At 37.3% G+C, this 17,245-nt stretch overlaps 1 protein-coding gene across 9 annotated transcripts in view; it reads right to left on the minus strand.

The window, feature by feature from the left end:
• The window catches only part of LOC105231402 (neuronal acetylcholine receptor subunit alpha-7), a 193,922-nt gene that overhangs the window by 159,099 nt on the left and 17,578 nt on the right, over nucleotides 1-17,245 (minus strand). For 3 of the 9 annotated variants that reach the window (XM_049454411.1, XM_049454413.1, XM_049454409.1), the window contains exon 2: nucleotides 3,218-3,357. The exons of 5 other annotated variants lie outside the window; for them this stretch is intronic. In XM_049454411.1, coding sequence (XP_049310368.1) covers nucleotides 3,218-3,235 — 18 coding nt within the window. In that variant the 5' untranslated portion in view covers nucleotides 3,236-3,357. Of the gene's footprint in view, nucleotides 1-3,217; nucleotides 3,358-6,084; nucleotides 6,182-17,245 lie in introns of those variants that run through there. One more of the 9 variants, XM_049454412.1, reaches the window with a different exon arrangement.

The raw sequence follows: 17,245 nt of genomic DNA on the forward strand, positions 1-17,245 counted from the left end.
TTTTAAAGATTCTTAGTCCACAGGTGCCCATTGCTGCTGTGTTCCCTGTATTCAGACAGAGAGCAGGTCTCTGCGAACAATCTGAGATGAGTTTGAGTATAATTTCGTATAATAAACATTCACTCATGATATTGATAAGAGAGAATCACTCTTTGTAGAAGTTTTCCTTTTTGTAGACTTGGGCAAAGTTATATGAACTTTCCTTCTATATTCAAATGCAAAAATGAACATATTTCGGCAGTAAATAATGGCAAGAAAAGAAGCTTATGAAAAGTGAAAGCTTGTAAACTTGTTCGGCGTGAAACCTTTAGTGACTTCATAAATATTCATGAAATCGACTTTGAATAAAATTACTAAAGTCACCGCCACCGGATTACCTCAGATAACCTAGACGCTGAGTTCATTAAATTTCCAGCCGATCAGACAAACAAATATAACAAAGGACATGACAGGCAATGCAAAGAAAATATTTTGCTGGATGAAACAAAAGATGTCTAGCCGAAATGCATTGCCAAAGTGAAGGAACTAAAAGAAACCACAAAGTGAAATAATAAATTAATCGTTGAATAGTGGAAAGGCAATAAATTTAGTCGTTTTATTGATTGAGGAATGAAAATTGAGAGAAAATAGAGTCAAAGATATACAATATTACTGAGAAAAAAGTGTTCAGCAGCGATATTTTTGTTTTGTAATCAGGGAATAATATTAAATTACAATGTAGAATGGCTGATTTATTCGAAATTACTTTAATTTTAAATTAGTTAGATAAACACAATATTAGATTTTTAAATGGTCGCAATGTAAATGGCAACAATATGTTTAGTTGTGTGTGTTGGTGAATAAGAAAGCAAGGACATGTGGTTTCCGGCGACAGCGTGAAATGAGGAAAGAACACGCGGAAAAGCGAAAGGAAAACCACAAGTAAGGCATATGGTTGCGAGCATCATATGTGTGTGTGTTGAGGCAGAGGGCGCGAATTTCTTGAATGAAATGATAAATATTGCAAGAGCTCGCATGTGTAAACTCTGTAGTCCTCCGTAAGAATTTAAGTAGTGGTTTGTGTTTTGGCTTGTCTGTTGGTATGTTGTGAGTGAGCTGGCGGCTGAGCAGCAGACTTTGAAAACTGTAGCGCCACGCAGCATCGAAGTGGCATTGCCTTCTAATTATGCCCGTAGTGTCGTCGCGCCAGCTACTCAACTCAAGTGGTAATTGAATGTCTAACGCTAGTGTGTGTGTGAATGTGGATGGGGATGTGTATGCAAGTGCACTGGTGGGTTTACAAAGCCACAAAGCAACAAAAGCGCACAGCTCAATGAGAAGACTCAGCGGAAGATAAATGCGGCAAACGTAGCATAACAATAGGCGCAGCTGCATCGTTGGGCTAATGAAAGCATTCGCGTTCACCATTGCAACTGCGTCCTACCTTGACGAGTGTTTGTTTAACTTAGTTTCTTTTTGTTCGTGTGTTATTGTGCGAATTTCGCTTGGCATTGCTCTGCGCTGGCGAGTTGGTTAAGAGCAAGTTTCCGTTTCCGTTGCGCATTTCCTCTACAGCCCGCGTAGAAGCCCGCATTTCCAAATGCCTCAAATTAAATAATTTTATTGTGTTATTTAATTTTAGTTTTTAATAAGCTTTTAAAAGATTTGCTTCTGTTTTCTTTTAATTAGAACTTTTATTAGGGAGCAAAGTTGGCAGCGCTGAGTAAACAAATTGTGTGTTGAATGAGCGTTGTAGCAAATGTGATTACCAACTGTGCTCTTCGAGCTGATAAATTAGAAATGGGTGTAGTGAAGAAGCTTTTTATGTGAAGTCAAGGTCGTGGTTTCATTCATAGTTTCTAAATATGAAATTCCGAGCTATAAGGGCTTACATAAGTAAAGTAATTGCAGCGACGGCAGCGAAATGAATAAAATTTGCATCGTACTTGAACTTGCTAAACATTTGCGCACACAGAGATCATGAAAGACCCTGCAGATGACTCTTTCTCGCAGGAGTGACGGCTACATCGGAATGTTACTGCGCTCACGCACCGCTGGCTGCTATAAACTGTGCGTGTTAGTGTGTGGAATTACATTTGGTGTCAACTACTTAGACGGGCAATAATAAATCACATGATAAGTGACACTTTTGCTTTCACGCTACTCACTTCACAATGCGGTGGCTCTGCAGCTTCATCGCATGATGTCAGCCTGTCTGTTTAACTGCTTCTGTTTGTGCTTTGTTGGTGCTTGAATCACATAACTGCAAATCAATTACTCCTCTTACTGCACTTTCTACTGACAGTTAGGGAGTCCCTTGTCTTTGGTTTAAATATAAAATATAAAAACAATACCGTCACTTTAAGAATGAGAAGCATGTACTATGGAAAGTATTTCAGTTTTATTATTTACGTGATTTTCATTTCTCAAAGGAGAGTAGCGAAAGTCTTCGGAACCAAAGGTGCGATTACTTTTTTTTGATTGTTGGTTATTGTGGTGAACCCAGCATGATTTTAATTATGTCCTGCCACCAAGCTGTGGTCTTCTTTCACTGTTTCGGGACAATAACTGACTTGAGAACTCTGTGACTTAATATTTCGAATATTCATTATAAATTTTAGTTGTTAATTTTAAAAGTATAGATTATCAGACTATGAAACCAATCAATCTTGTTTAAATTTTTCACTAGTTGTGGCCTCGAAATTATTATTTATATATTTTCGTAGTATTTAAGAAGAGCTAATGAATCACTACCCACATGTGCTTTACTTTTATGTGTCAAATGCATTTGTGTATGTCTATAGCAGCATATAACAGTTTTGTGATAGCAGTAATTTTTTCGTATTTCTTTTTCTTAATATTCGTTTAAATACATGCTAATTAGGTTCGTGTCAAAAGCTTTTTTTCACCGCCTGCAGTTCTGTTCGTCGGTTTTGCTGCCAACATCGGTGTTACTACCGCTACACTAAGCGAGAACTTGACGATATGTGTGGAACACACTTACATGAAACATTTGTATATATTTTTAGGCTATTTGAAGGCTAAATAATCCCTTTTGTGCGCTATACCCGCGTGATTGGCTTTGTTTGCTCACGTAATGATTTTAGTGTAGCATACCTCAGGGCGTATTAAAATGTAATTTGCACATTAAACTTCTGATTAATGTGTGAAATCGTGTGATGCGGGTAACACCTACTAATTTCCAAAAAAAGGAGAGTGAAAGACAAACAAGACTCACCACATCGCTGATTTGCATTAGCGTCAGCCCGAAGCTCAGCTGCAGTGGATCCGATTCGCTTACGACGGGTCGCTCCAGACTGTTGTAGTTGTCGAGCAGGGCGTGAAGAAGGCGTTTCTCATGCGGGCCTGCTGTGCAAACTGCAAATAGAGGAAGAGATAGAGAGTGAAAACCAAAATAAATTTTAGACAAAGCCACAAAAAAATTTAAAATAAAATCAGTTCTTTGTATTTGGTATGGTGGAAGGGTGAAACCAGCAAAAATAGAAAATGCCTTCAATGTAAAACCGTTAAAAGTTGTACTCCGCGCAGATACTCTGATTTACGGAAGTGATTGTGTGGTTTAGGTTGTGTTAAGTGTTTGATTTGAGTGCCGCCCGCATTTATCATTTGTGGTGTGTCATGCCGAGGAGGAGAAGTTAAGCGCGTGCCGCGTACATCCACAACAGCACTGCACACTTTGTGAGTAAAATAAATAGAAAGGGCCACTTCAGCCTCTCAGGCACCACAATGGCGTATACGTCATTTAGGTAATTTAAAGTGGGAAACCATCAGAAAAAGTCGTTGAGGCAAACGGAAGGCTGAGGAAAGAAGGCAAGAATGATGGCAACACGAGAGGTGGAATAAGTAAATTGTGATGGCAGTGAGATGGACGAACTCTCGAATATCTCCCTGAATGAGGGAAGATTGGGAGCTGCGTTAACTTAACGCACATTTGTTCGTAGTTGTGATGTCTTATTTTCTTCTGTTGATGTTTTTGTGGCGGCATTCTTTTTTCAGCGATTTGTTGCATATTTGGAGCGTTTCTTATGGTACTTAGCGACAGCGCACCGCAAACTACCGTGTAGTGATTGTACCAGGCTTGCGTAGCCATTGCTATTCATGTAGTAAACCGGTAATATAACGGGTGCTTTGTACTCATTGTTGGTAGATTATGTTAATGATTGCTTTTATCATTTTTGCTTGCTTTTTTGCTTTCTGTTGTCAACTTCATCTAACCAATTTCTCATATCCCTTGCTTCATTGAAAAAGTGTGGATGTGTGTGCCACTCGGTACGTCACATGCACCGTTGCCCCTTGTCATTGTGTTTCAAAATTGAATCTGTCCGCCCCAAATACACCATCATTGCATTTACTTTTCCAATAAGGTTAGCCCGATAACGGTGCTATTGAAACGGAAAATCTCCAACAACACGTTATTTGCAGCAGAATTTCAATTTGCTCACCTGTTTGCTACTTTACGGGGCAACAAAGGACTCCAATATGATAGCAGGAGGATATCGATTTGGAAATTTGATTTGTTCATAAAAGTTATCGCAGAAGAATATGTGTGTGTGTGTGGATGTCAGCAGTTGATATGAGCAATTTAAGGCAATGTTTCCTTTATTGCTTTTTAAAGTGAATGTGGGGAAATTAGGGGCCTTACAATTAGGCTAGTCTAGACATTGAGATTTTGCTCCCTTTTAAAATATATTTCATTACAAGAAAAGTGCATGAAAAAATGATGAATGCAAAGCTTGTACCGTGGCAAATTAGCAGCTGTTAGTCATGCCACATTTGTAAAGCACAAAAGGAGGAGATGGATGAACTCATTTCAGTAGCATCACTGGTGTTTACACGCTGCAGATACCGTTAAATAGGAACTGCCTACTCACATTGTGAAAATGGGAAGAAATTAGTAGAGCAAACTATTAATCGCCTAATTAAATCCAACACTTTTCTCTGTTTCTCAAGGTCAAACAGCGGACAGCCGAGTCCGTGCAAATCGTTACTTTTTCCCGAAGAAATTAGCTTAATGAGAGAAAGCATGCTGTGAGTTAGCTTAATTAAGGCAGACAGTTTTTAACTAAATGCCAAATTACTTAAAATACTTTTTTATCAAAAGAGTTTGGACATCAAAAGCGGTGAAATAATGCAAATATGTCTGAAACGATTGGCAATAATTATTACATCGTTAGACATATATTGACATAAGACGACCGAAAAATTACTCACTAATCAAGTTGGGAAATATCTTAGTTCATGAAATTAAGATGAAAGTCAGCGAAAATCCATACTACAACCCATTTCTTCCATTGACACACATTATTTAACAAAAAACAGGAAAAAATGAAAGCTACGCCATTTGGTGGTCTGCTGGGTTTTTAGACCAAACCAAAAGTAAATCCCCAGATGGACATAAATTGCAGCAGTATAAATACATTTACGAACACACTTGCACATACAGGAGGTATAAAGGAGACGGCAATTTAAAAAGAAAATAAAAGTAGAGCGATCAATATTAATGAGAGGACCGTAGCAAATGCACCACATACTGTTTGGCCGTATGTCTTTTCGAAAAATTTGCAACCCACAGCTAATTCGTTCACAGTTGCATTTACTTTAGTGGAAATATATGTATGTCAAATAAATTTGCTTCCCACACAACCATCCACACAAATAAGGTCTCTAAATACATGTAACTTTGCTTCGTTGAATCCCACACTCTTTCTCAACTCTATTTTGTGTTGCTTTGTTGCTTTTTCTGTCCTGGGCGCACCTCAATGGCGGTCATTAGTCTCTAAAGCTTTGCTTTTAGTGACTTTAATTTTAGATTTTCATCTTAATTGCTTGGCGTTTGGACCACGAAAGTTGAAGAGGCGAGGTATTTGAGCAACAAATAACAGAAGCCGCGTATAAAGTGGCCACCTTAGATGAGTCTTTGTGCTTCTCACGACTTTTGGTGCCATACTTTTTAATGAATGAATACAAATCGGAAAATTAAATGCCACGGCGCTGTTTGATGCCGAAGTGTTTTCAGGTAATTTCTTTCGTCGTTTTTCTAAGCGCGAAGTTAGTGGAGAAGTACACCATGGTAGGAGAATTTACTTTTCGTTGACGATGTGATGCCGGCAAGCGTAGATGTTAATAGCTGCTCTTGTTAATAAGTACAAACAAAATTTCTGCGTCCATAGCGTTGTATATTAGTCACGGGGCATTTTGCATTTTACCAAGGCGTTTGGCTTATTTCAAATTTGTTGCCTCACATCTAGGTTATGAAAGTAGAAAGCAAAAGATATACGTTCTAATAAAGCCAGTAAAAACTCTACAAGAAAGAAAGCAATACATTGATGGAAAGTTATGTCTAGTATGCAGAAGAGATACTTCGATTGGCTAACTAAACTACTTTGAATTGCTCAACACCTTAGCATTGGCAGACATCTCGTTCTGTCAGCATTTGCAGTTTGAAGTACTTTAATTTATTTGAAACTTGTGCGAAGCCAGCAATAACTCAAGGCGCGTCATAACAAGGCGTTGGCATCAAAGAAGCTGAAAATTGCAGAAACGAAATTTCACGTCTCCGGAACCTACGAATAAGTAACAGACAAAATTATTAAGAATTATTTCACATTATATAAAAATTCTTTGTGGTAAGTTTTCTTGTCTGCACTTTATCAGTTGTTAAGGACTCTACTCTGATTATTGGCAATGCATTTACATTTATTTGTTTCTAATAGAGACTTCATAGAACTTTTAAATTTTGAAAAGCTATTGTCATGAGATTTACATTTAAGACGCTCAAAAAATGAATTGTACCTGTGCCCTGAAGTGAAAAGTGAATTAAAATAATAAATGAATTGAGATATTACCAAAGCTTTGCAAGTCTTGGCTCGAGTGAATTCGAAACCCTAAATGAAGGCATTTAGGCAAAAGGATATAATTAAAATGCCACATAAAAATAGCGAAGGGCAATTATAAAATGATTTTTTTATTGTTTTTGTATTTAAGGACAAAATGTAGAAAGGGCAGTTGAAGATTTAAAATGAAATTTGTATTAAACTCAAATTTCCCTGAAGCAAAGACTGACATAATAACCTGTTAAGTTTTGCTTTGCAACTTCCTTTAAAATCGAACTTTTACAAAATAATTTAGGTTGTAAATTAAGAAGACTTTACTTTAAATGCAATTTACAAGAGATTATTGATGTCATAAAAGAATAGGATGAAACTGATTTCACCGATCAGTATCAACTACTGCTGAAGAGCATTCAAACTCACTCTAAGTGTTAGGTTATATTCCCCTTGTATTGGCTATGTTCTTACCCTTATTGTTCTTCTCAACGACAAGTAGTCCCCCTCATATCTTAAAGTACCTATCTGCGCATTTCTCATGTTATACACTCACTAACATGCATGTACATGTCAGCATAAATGTATGTCCTTACTTCCGAAATTATGCGATATATTGCGTTGACCCAAATCTCCGCAGCCGACTTGTCGCCAACCGTCATCTGCCTGGGTAATTCATGCCTTCTGCGAAGCTTAAGTGGGTTTGCTTGTTGTTCGGGAAGATACAAAGAATGTACCTTCTTTCTGTGACATCTTCCTTGCCAACTAACAGAAAAGGATAAAAAGCTTACTCTCTGTCTATGGGTGCAATGTGTTTTTTGTCATTCATGTTTTCTTACAATTTCGGTTTGTATAATTCTTCCCGACGATCTGCTCCACTTCATATTTGTGTCTGCTTCCTGCTTCGGCATTACGTTTTGTTTTGAGGAAAAGGAGCTGCATTGGATTGTTCTCGTGTTGTACCCGCTTATTTTTATTGCTAATGTGTCATCTGCTTTTTTACTTTTATTGCAATACTGTACGAAGCCACGAAATCATTTGGTTTTAGGTCATTTGTGTTATATTTCTTCTTTTGTTTTTGTACATAATATGCTTATGTGCAATTTAGTATTTAGTTTGGTTTCTGTTTTAAGTTTTTTATTCTTTTTGTAATATTGGGCTTCAGTAACTTTTGAGGTTATTCGCTTCGCTTAGGAATTCATTACATATCATTACTCCTCTTTTTCTACTTACTGCCTTTCAATGTTAAAGCTCTACCAGAAGTTCTTATTAGCAATCGTATATGCCATTTTTAGAGAAGAATAAAAAATATAAATGCAGAAGGTAGCAAGATACCAATGTGTTTTCCAAGTAGTTCTCTCGAAATCAGCATATATAAGAAAGCAAATACCAAATAATTTTGTAACACCGCTACGAAGGCGTTCTGATGTATGATTTGTATCTACATATATATGTAATAACATGTTTTAAATTTTCATTTACCCCATTGCCTTATGTGCTTGCCCGCATAACAACTTGCGTTCCATTTATTTAGGTTAAATTTTAAGCGATGTTAAAAATTTAGAAACAGTGCGGCTGGCGTATGAGTAACATATGATCAAAGGGCCATCTATGAAAATGGAAATTTTTTCAAAACGTGTTCAACTACTTTACAGAGTATAAATTGTTGTTGCTATTTAAATACAATTAACATTTATTATAACATATTTTCAAAAGCTCACGAATAAAATAAACCTGAGAAAGGGGTGGTACTTCACTCTACAACGTTCAGATCACAGTTTTAAGCCACTTTAACACTTTGATATCACCTCCCACCACCGCATCAACCCAACATATTTTTTTTAGATTTTTCGTGTTCGGAAGGGATACGTCACGCACATCTTTCCATCACAGTTACTTGAAAATTAACAATTGCCACATCGTTTTTAAATTTTCTGTCGGTTTTTACTCCCCTCCACTTCATCGGTGTTTCACCTGCAGCGCCATCAATCTTCAGTCTTCTATTGCCCCTATAATTGACAAGCGTTCAAGAAAATCGAATTTTCGCAGATGAACAGACGGTTACAAAAGTTATTACGAAATGGAATGAAACTAAATTTCCAACAAATTCCCAACATAACTGCAGAGATGGGCAATTCCGGGATAGCCTGCTGAATGCCGTGGGAATAAAGGGATGCAAGCGGTAATCCAACAATAAAATCGTCCGTTATTCACAAAAAGAGTGCAATATTGATTAAAGTCCAAGTCAAAATGACAGCCAGCAGTCGACGAATGTTCGCATAGAGTCGACAGATAGACCATATATACATGTATATAAAGGGTGATTTTTTAAGAGCTTGATACCTTTTTTTATAAAAAAAACGCATAAAATTTGCAAAATCTCATCGGTTCTTTATTTGAAACGTTAGATTGGTTCATGACATTTACTTTTTGAAGATAATTTCATTTAAATGTTGACCGCGGCTGCGTCTTAGGTGGTCCATTCGGAAAGTCCAATTTTGGGCAACTTTTTCGAGCATTTCGGCCGGAATAGCCCGAATTTCTTCGGAAATGTTGTCTTCCAAAGCTGGAATAGTTGCTGGCTTATTTCTGTAGACTTTAGACTTGACGTAGCCCCACAAAAAATAGTCTAAAGGCGCTAAATCGCATGATCTTGGTGGCCAACTTACGGGTCCATTTCTTGAGATGAATTGTTGTCCGAAGTTTTCCCTCAAAATGGCCATAGAATCGCGAGCTGTGTGGCATGTAGCGCCATCTTGTTGAAACCACATGTCAACCAAGTTCAGTTCTTCCATTTTTGGCAACAAAAAGTTTGTTAGCATCGAACGATAGCGATCGCCATTCACCGTAACGTTGCGTCCAACAGCATCTTTGAAAAAATACGGTCCAATGATTCCACCAGCGTACAAACCACACCAAACAGTGCATTTTTCGGGATGCATGGGCAGTTCTTGAACGGCTTCTGGTTGCTCTTCACCCCAAATGCGGCAATTTCGCTTATTTACGTAGCCATTCAACCAGAAATGAGCCTCATCGCTGAACAAAATTTGTCGGACGTAAAGCGCGAAACACATTTCGAACCGAACACTGATTTTGGTAATAAAATTCAATGATTTGCAAGCGTTGCTCGTTAGTAAGTCTATTCATGATGAAATGTCAAAGCATACTGAGCATCTTTCTCTATGACACCATGTCTGAAATCCCACGTGATCTGTCAAATACTAATGCATGAAAATCCTAACCTCAAAAAAATCACCCGTTATATACATTTACATATGTAAATGCAGATGAGATGTTGTTGTACAATAAATTTTTGATTCGAAAGGGACAAAAGTTCGTTGAACTTCAGAAGCCCTGAGCTCGGCAAATGACCTAAGTCTACGTAATTCGTACATAAGAATGAATTACTGTTCGTGTAATTAAAATAGTTTCCATATATTTTGCTAACCATATTGGCCCAAATGAATTAAAAAAACAGTTTCAACAAAATATTCCAAAAGTCAGCATTTTCTTTAAACTGTAAAAGAATGGATGAAAGCACTGTGTGTGTATGTGTACATCACTAAACTTACAAACACAGCAAGGGCACTAACTGCACAAACGCAAGGGACAGAACTTTGTAACGAGGCTAACGCCAGAAGAAATGGGATGACGCTTTGCCTGTAACCGAAATTGTAGACGACCACAGAGTTAACGGAGCAGAAGCATCTCTGCTACTTGTTATCCTTACACAGGTGGTGTTCTTGTCTGCCTTAAGCGATTCCACCAGAGCTAAGCAATGCTTCCAGCGGCTGTTTCTGCTTGTTCGTTCTGTTGGGTTGCAATTATTGTTGTTGCTGTTCCTACTTAGCTTACAATTCAGGCCCGTCGGTGACTTTGCGTCGGCACATTTGTGCAGTAGAAATTTGTGAACTTTTGCTAATGGAGATGGAGACGATGGAGAAGAAAGGCGGCGAGCCTGTGGGCTTCACCGGTTTACCCAGAAAGCCAACATAAATTAAGGAAAGTTATACTCATCCTTGCACCAAGATTACCTTATATTAATGGCAATGTGTTGTACAAAGTGATTTTAGCCTGCCCCTAAATGTATGCTATACAAGAAAACAATAGGCCTTTTGAGGTTAAGTGTTGTCGGGAAGAAGACAATGTGCTGTTATTTAGTATGTGTGTTAATAGTACTATGGTGCCGTTATGCACTAGCAGCACATTATTCCTCATTTTCTCATCAAAAACGCACCTGAACTATTGGCACAAGGGTATGTCTAAAAAGGATCACTTTTAAAATGGGATTTTTGTTATTACATCCAACATAATTTACAAATCGACGGCGACTGCGTTCGCGTTTGCAGTTGAAATTCATCAACACGCTTGTGAAATAAGTTCTGAATACAGTTATGTGCGTATGTTAGCTGCTACTGCGGATTAAGCACCTGCAACTCTGAGCTGAGTCAAGCTATGGTGAATGATGTATCGACGATTGAGCATGAGTGAGTGCTGCCTTTACGCAAATATCAACTGAAATGAATGCTCATTTGAATGTTTTGTGGGAGCAACCAATTGGGATACGTTGTGAGTATTCAGATTAATTTATTGATTGATAAACCAGGAATGCACCGCGATCTTAGGTCTGTTGTGCCTTCTTCTAAATCACAAAGACCCACCTAGCCCCAGCATATTGACAAAGTCCGTTTTTCTGCTGGGTGCTAGCAAAGCGTTGTAATCTCGATTTGGAAACATGAAAACCGTCAATTAGCAGGTGTTCTATGGTTTCAGGCTCCCGGTCATGCGACCAGGAGTCTTAGTTTATACGTAGAGAGGTTGATTGAATACTTAAACCTGCTGAGGTTGTACATTAGATAAGATAAAAAATATACACCAGTTTACTGAAAAAGACATTATATTATCTGACAATGTCAGCTCACTGAGAGTCAAGTTCAAACGTCATATACCACACTCACACCTAGTCGGGGGGTTTATTCACTCGCCCAAAGTATCCCCTGACATGTATGACACTTCCGTTTATGGTACTTATGATCACTAGTTGATTGGAGGTGGACAGATGCCGTTATTCTTGTCAGCTTCGCTGAGGAAGTGGCGCGAACGGTTGAGTGACAAAATTGGCAATTAGTCAGCTGTCAGTCTGCCACCATCGACTTTACTAAAAACAGCAAGAAATATGAAAGTGCGCTGTCCGGAAACAATAAAAACTATAAACAAACAAGTCCAAAAAACGACTCAGCCAATGCAAGGGAAGAAAATAATACCAGTCTACACATTTTTTTTGGGAAGGCGAAGAACTAACGCCTACAACAGTGGCGTCGACGATACGGTGCCGGAAAAGCGTGTGGCATTAGTGTCAGACAACTGTCAGGGTCTTCGCATGCGATGGCGACGGCGACAGAGACTGATTGCAGCCTAAACGGCCGACCAGGCCAGATGCGCAACTGCCATGTTTTTGTTAGCGCGGTGGTATAGACGAGATAGTTGGCCAACAACTGCTAAAACTTTGTTATGTGTTGCAATGGGGTGTGGAAAATTTTCATGATTTTGCTGCCAAAAATGTCAACGACCAGTGTTCTTAAGCAGGTGGCATTAGCAATTGCAATCAAATGCTGCCTGAAATCGGGAGCCAACAAATGTAATCGAGAGAGGAAGAGGCGCATCTGTGAACAGTCAACGGTAGGATCCACAGACAGCGTAGTTTTGCCGCAAGATTTTATTTTTTTCTAATATATTTTTTGTGTTTTAAATGGATATTCTATTTTCGGTACAAATGTAGTTATTCTTTGTGGTATATGAGCCATAATCAATGTCCCAATAGTTACATGCAAAGTTTTCTTCAGTGCAAATATAGTTTCCTCACCAGTTTTAGTTCAAACATTAATTTCAATATTATATCAGCCAAAGTTTCGAGCACTTGTCGGAGTATGTTACTCATATGCTGTGAGCAACACTATATGTCCCAGCATACGAGTATGTCCTTACAAGAGTGCACATACGTTTGCAATGTTGACTCTTCGTTGAGCTTAGCAGAATTTACACTCAACTTTCTGCGGTTCATTTTGTAACATTTGCATATGAGCATGCTTTGTATTCGTGTAGACTTTGTGGTGAGGCAAGGAACTGAAAGTGAATATACTTCGTTTAAGGAACAATAAGGAAACATCTTCCTTTACAAATTGATGACCTACTGGAGAACAATTACTCTATTTGAACCGGGGAAAACGCGCTCAAATTTTGAATTTGAGACACTAATGTAAATAGATTTTTAAAGTCATATACTTGTTTTCTTTTTCATAAAAATGTTGCATTGTTCCACCTTATGGCCGGGATGTCAAAGTTCTTTTCTCATAATATTGGTTTTTAACCCGAAAATTTTCATCAAGAAAAGAACCTTGAACTTCTGGCTAAATTGTACATTTTATTCATAAACAGCTTACTGCATATACTTCTTCAGCCCAAGTTAAATATATCCAATGTTTAACTAACCATGCAAACATGGTCTATTTATTCTTTAAGTTTCAAAGTACTTTAATGTAGTATTTTGCGTAGCAAAAAATATAAATACAACAAGAATAACGAAACTTAAAGTCAGGAAGTTTAGGAATAACTGAAGCTTAAAATAAAATTGAAAATCACACCAAAGACAAAGCGGAGTTTAACTAAAAGGGTTGACTGCACAAAGAAGCCGATTATATCGATCTTAGTGCTATTCTAAAGGAGAAAATTGATGTTCATGGACATGTTACACACACACAAAAGGGTGTTCCTTTACAAGCAGTGATTAAGCTGCTACAAACAAGCCACAACAAAGCCACAAAGATTTTCTAAAGAAAACAACTCAAGAGAAATAAGCAAACGCGTTGCCCTGAATGAGACAAGACAAGACAAGAGGCAACCCTTGAAAGCACAAGTGGTTAAGTGGCTTAAGAAGTTCACTCGCCCCAGACAAGGGAAACATCTGCATATGTATGTGTGTGAAGTGTGGAGAAGCGCACAACGGACTCATTAGGTGAGAGGGGAAATTTGCGAGTTTGTTGACTACCCAAGCGAAATAATAACAACTCACACACAGAAAACGCTACTTAACTCATATATTTGTTGGCATGTTGTATGTGTGGTTGTTGTCGCTTTGACAAATGCGGAAGTGCAGTACCGCATGTAACGGCGGAATGTCGCACTTATGACATCATAAATTTTACGAACAAAACACGCACTTGCACCCTGTAAGAAATCACTGCTCATAATGCTAAGTAATATTTTTCTACAAATTTTTCCCAACTAAATTCCTGAAATAGTACTAATGACTTAAAAGTCGAATTTATTTAAAGAAGTAAAGTAAGCATGAGTTTAAATCGTCAGCATTTCACGGAATGAAGGCCTTAAAAGAATGTCAAAAACTTTTAAAATCAGCTAAAGTTATTACGTAACATAAGAAGATATTTTTTGCTCAGAGAACTTTTAATCAGAAAAAAAGAAAACGATAATTTTCGCAAAGAATTCATTAGAATTCATTAGAATTCATCAGCTTTGAGAATTTAATCAAAAAATAATTATAAATAACACGCTCCCTGTAATGCTGGTCTTCATTAAAGCTCCCAGAGAGAGTGTAGAGATCCCGAATTCTATTGAAGCTTTTAAACTATTTTCTTTAATTTTGTGAATGAGAACTTCAAACTTTAAATAGAACAAAATAAATAACTTCTAGATTTTTATTGCATATAATAAGAACATAACTGTAAATAATAAATTTATATAGCTCTGCGGCACCTTTGGCCGTACTTTAGCTTAACTATCTCTCTGCTTAGCTGCATAAGTGTCCATATTTAGCAAAGTTTACTATCCGCCATAAAAGCATAAGCATGTGTGGGACAACATCGGCAGGCCGTGCTCTTGGTTATTTCAACAAAAGACGAACACACAGGCAAATAAATGTAGAATATATATTGTGACAAAAAAGTACCCGGAAATTGTAATTAAAATTCCTTAGGTAAACTATTTTTCCAAAAAAATGTACTTCGCCAAGCTGTTAGGTGCGTCTTTAATTACTATGCCAAAAATGAGCTTGATCTGTTAGCTATTATAGTTTAGCAGCTACTTAAATCGATACACCTGAGTAGCGCATTGCGATTTTTATAATGGACAAAAATATTAAACAAAGAATTAGTTTCAAATTGTTAAGAAAATTTAGTGTGCGGAATCATTGCAAATGTTGGAGAAGGCTTACGGTGATTCAGTTTTATCAAAAACGCAAAGCCTCCAAAGACGGTCGAGAGATCGTTGAAGACTTGTGTCGTTCTCGATGACCTTCGACATCTTCTACTGATGAAAATATTAAAAAGTGTAGGATATGGAGCTTGATAATCGCCAAGCATAGATTAGAGAGATGGTGAGAGAGCTGAACATCTTTCGCAAGTCCGTTCGAATGATTTGATGGTATTTTGGGTATGTTCCGAAAAAGCTGAACTTTTTCAAAAAGAGTGACATGCTTGTTTACGAGTTCGACACGCAAACAAGTCAACCGCCACCAACTGAATGAAGGGGGCGGAAACCAAAAAAAAAAAAACAGCATACACTTCAAACTGTTCAGAAATCAAAAACGCAATGAATGCCATCGATCAAACACCGTATTCACCAGGATTGGCTCCTTTTGATTCTTTCTTGTTCCCCAAACTGAAATTGCCGCTCTGTGGAATCCGTTTTTAGTCATTCGAAGAGATAAAACAAAATTCGCTGAAGGAGCTTGCGGCCATTCCAAAAAGTTCTTATGAAAAGTGTTTCGAGGACTGGAAAAATCGTTGGCAGAAGTGTATAACATATGGTGGGTATTACTTGCAAAAGGACAAAATATAATGAAAAGTTAAATGTTTTGCTTTTGTTTTTACAATTTTTGGGTATTATTTTGTCACAATGTATGTTTGGTGTAAGAAAACTATGAATTCATTTTAAGTGCAGTGTAAAACTTAACTACTTTCAGCTCTCTTGAGGGATTTTAAGTATGTTTGGGAAAAGGTCTAAGCGTGCTACTGTTTGTGGAACTAATAATTATCCTTCGCTATATGTATATGTATGTAGATATATGTGAAATTAACACGACAATTGAAAGCTCAAGTAGTCACTCCAGCTTTTCTTTGGGTTTCATAATTAATTTTATTTAATTTGTCGTTTATGAGACAAAGTGAAATTTGTGTGCAACTTCCTTTCTAAAATAATTTGCCAAGATATTTTTGTTTTCTCCCTTCTCTGTCTCCATCTCTCTTTGGTTTTGTTGTGCAATTTGACTTTTAATTGTTCGTAGTTAGTACCACATAACTTAAGTGTCTTGGAACGACTTAGCCCTAAGCACCCTGTTTACCACACAAGTGGGCTATAAATGTGATGGAGGCAGCTCAGCAGCTGTTGGTGACAGCAAACATCAATTTGTCACGCCAAATCGGTGTGTGTGTGTTGCGGAGGCATTTTACAGAAACATAGGGCGGCTCTAGTCGACTTTAATGAGATAGTGTTCTTTTTATAGCTTATGTACCATTAGGAGTTTTAAAGTTTCTTACTTGAAGTGGTTGAACGTGCATTGTGGAATCGACGACTAACACAAAGCTAATTTGTGTTTTACTCATTAATGGTAATACATTAAGAACTATTATATAATTATAATTAGATGATATAATTTAGTTTATTTATGCTTACTAAAAACATTAAAAAAAAACAAAATTGAAGAAAATCCCGAATGAACGAAAAAGTTCGAAAAAAAATTAAATAATGTTTGTGGGGCCACGAGTGTACTGAGAGAAATCGGAGTCGCAGGTGGGAAGACACATTATTTTAAAATTTCAAAATAAATATTTGGTAGGAAAATTAGCGAAAGTAGTATTTTGAATGCACCTTTGGCTTCATAAACGTGTTTTTTATCAGTTTAATTTTCGTTAAATTATTAGTATATTCATACCTGGCTTTAAATACACACATGAATTTATATAAAGCTTCACAGCTGCTATATTCCATGTTTCTAATCCTTCCTCTTTAAAACAATACTAAGAGTTGAAATGCTTGAGCAGAATTTATTAGCAAAGTGTAGGCAAGTGTAAAAACAGCCAAGCATTTTGGAATTTTGTTTTCTCTCTCTGAGTGGCTCTGAGTGAGTGTGTGCGAAAAAGGTCCGAATTCCTCTTGTTGGCACTTAGGAATTATTGAAACAATGGCGACGCCAGCAAAAATATTTATGATCTGTTTGGATGCTTACAGCCAGTAATACACATGCATACACACATATTTTATCGGCGATGCCAAAGTGCAATCATTTGGGTTTATTGAACATTTATTGAAATTGTTTAGGAAACTGTAAGTCATAAATTGTGTTTCGGTCGTAGAGGAAATTTATTGTGTTTTGAAAGGAAAATAGAAACGGGTTTGCTATATTCCGA

This window comes from Bactrocera dorsalis, chromosome 4, assembly GCF_023373825.1.
Source record: "Bactrocera dorsalis isolate Fly_Bdor chromosome 4, ASM2337382v1, whole genome shotgun sequence".
Taxonomy (NCBI): domain Eukaryota; kingdom Metazoa; phylum Arthropoda; class Insecta; order Diptera; family Tephritidae; genus Bactrocera; species Bactrocera dorsalis.